Source organism: Babylonia areolata, chromosome 8 (genome assembly GCF_041734735.1).
Source record: "Babylonia areolata isolate BAREFJ2019XMU chromosome 8, ASM4173473v1, whole genome shotgun sequence".
NCBI classification, from domain to species: domain Eukaryota; kingdom Metazoa; phylum Mollusca; class Gastropoda; order Neogastropoda; family Buccinidae; genus Babylonia; species Babylonia areolata.
This window is the reverse complement of record NC_134883.1, coordinates 13692810-13695309: the sequence shown is the minus strand read 5'-3', so window position 1 is coordinate 13695309 and position 2500 is coordinate 13692810. Positions and strand designations below refer to the sequence as shown.

The following is a 2500-nucleotide window of genomic DNA, read 5'->3' as shown; positions in this document are numbered from 1 at the left end:
TTCGATTCTGGATCGGCAGACTCTGTTGCAGTTGTTGCAGGTGAAAATCGCGCCTGGCTCAGAGGGTACGGATTCTGCCCTATGCCGTCTGCGCTCTCTTCCCTCTTCCCAGTGCTATTCTCTCTTCTCGCTCCTCTGGACACATGCATCTGTGTATCATTTAAGGAAATAAGTGAGAAAGACGATTGTGTGCTTCCAGATGGTTTTTTTTCTTTTTTTCTTTTTTTTTTACCGAGGATTTCTGGACAATTTTTCGCTCCTGAAATTTTGCAATCTGTTTACTTATTCATCTATTTGTTTATTTATTTATCTATTTGTTTATTTATTCATTTATTTATATATGTATGTGTTTTTATGATAATAGTAATTAGAACTTGCTCAGCTTCATATTCACGTATACCTACTTACACGCACGTACGCTCACACACATGATTACAATATTCACCCGAGGAGAAAGAAAGGGAGAAAATGTTGGACTAAAAAAAATTTTAAAAAATGTTATGATATTGACGGGAGTGGGTTTGAGATGCCTTGCCTCCATATGAACCTGGTGTTTAATAATTGACTGTGTGGCCACATTTATCAGTACCCTTGTGGGGGTACATTGTGGAAAGAATGAGGCTGAAGTTTTTGCATATATATATATATATAGAGAGAGAGAGAGAGAGAGAGAGAGAGAGAGAGAGAGAGAGAGAGACAGAGACAGAGACAGAGAGAGAGAGAGATTAAATGCATTACATTTTTTTTCTGTGTGGGCTGGTTTGTGTTGTATTGTGGCGCCTGTAGTGGGGTACTGTGGGGAAGGTGTATACCCACGTCCGCTTTAGCACGCGTGACAATAACCTTTATTTGAAAACGTCTTAATTAGACAATCGCTCTTTCACAGATACAGACGTATCTAACACGTGTGTCTGTTGATATAGAAAGCTTCTCTTTGTTGACTGGAGCATGTGCAACATCTCTCTGACTGTGACGTCGATTCAAATACGTAACCTGGAAAAAGAAGTCAAACGGTGTCGTCATTATCTACTTTATTCGATATCGTTCACTCAAAAATAAAGTAACAGATTTGGTTGTAATGTCTTGATGTTGTTTTTTCGCACATCTAACAACATTCCGAAAACGCTGAAATGTCTCATGCAAACTAACTGCAACGAAGTTTAGAAATGAAAAAGAACACGCGATAATCTCGCATTCAGGAATTTTTTTTTACGTCACAGGTCGAACACAAACCTTGGCTGGTCGTGAACAAGCTCACTCTAAGACACGAGAAGTCCGTGCCTGCAACAAGAACATCGGCAGCAAATATTAGCAACTCGACGTCTTTGCAGTTTTTCCATGACAGATCTGGAAGCTTCGCATGTGGTTTGTAAGTGTTTGGTTTGACAGTTCTGTTGTTTGTTCCCATTGAAAGCAAGACGTAAAAGAGGATGTCTGCAAGAGAAACCAAGAAAATAATTCAATTATTCAATCAGTTAGTACATATTTGTTTTAAGTCATTCTTTTAATCAACTTTATATAACTGATAAAATGAGGAATCAAGAGGGAAAGGAACATAGTCAGCGTTTCAAATACTAATAACGAGAGTACACATTGCTTCAGTGACCGAATCACTCTGGAACTCACTGCCAACGTTAATTCGTCCCTCGTTTTCATTATCATTCCTTCTTCCCTCGATTCATGCCTGCTACTGTATCGTTCCTTCTCATCATTCTTTCTTTCTTTCTTCACTTATTCTTTCTGTTCTTCTTCCTGCCTTCCTATCTTCCCTCCTTTCATTCCAGCCTTCCTTTTTTTTCCCCCCTCCTGTTATTCATTTTCTTTGTGGGTTTTTTTTTTTTTTCATATGTTCTTCCTTCTATATGTCCATATGTTCTTCATTCAAACCATTCTTGCTTGCTTTCTTTTACATCCCTCTTCCTTCCCACTTGCCCCAGTACTGCGTTTTTGTTCTTTCTTCTACGATTATATATGTCTTTTATGTCTTTTTTGTTTGTTTGTTTTCCCGCTGTTACTATGTATATCATCCACACACACACACACACACACACACACACACACACACACATATACACACACACATATATATATATATATATATATATATATATATATATATACATGTTTACATATACCTACACACACACATAATATATACACATACATACATACATACATACATACATACACACGTACACATACAAATACATACATTCATATATATCAACTTGCACACTTTTTTTTCAACATCTACCTTAGTTGTATTTTATTTCCATACATGGTTAGAAATATTGTTTTTTGTTGTTGTTTTTGTTGTTGTTGTTTTTCTTTTCTTTTTTTTCTTCTTTTTTTCATTTTTTGTCAAGGCCTGACTAAGCGCGTTGGGTTACGCTGCTGGTCAGGCATCTGCTCGGCAGATGTGGTGTAGCGTATATTGATTTGTCCGAACGCAGTGACGCCTCCTTGAGCTACTGAAATACTAAAATCTTCTACGCCCTCA

At 37.4% G+C, this 2500-nt stretch overlaps 1 protein-coding gene across 1 annotated transcript in view; it reads left to right on the top strand.

Moving 5' to 3' along the window:
- The first annotated feature begins 1253 nt into the window (after positions 1 to 1253).
- Positions 1254 to 2500, top strand: part of LOC143285048 (uncharacterized) — an 8726-nt gene continuing 7479 nt past the window's right edge. Inside the window, exon 1 of the mRNA XM_076592237.1 lies at positions 1254 to 1369. Within this exon, the coding sequence (XP_076448352.1) occupies positions 1361 to 1369 (9 nt within the window). The 5' untranslated portion in view covers positions 1254 to 1360. The remainder of the gene's footprint in view (positions 1370 to 2500) is intronic.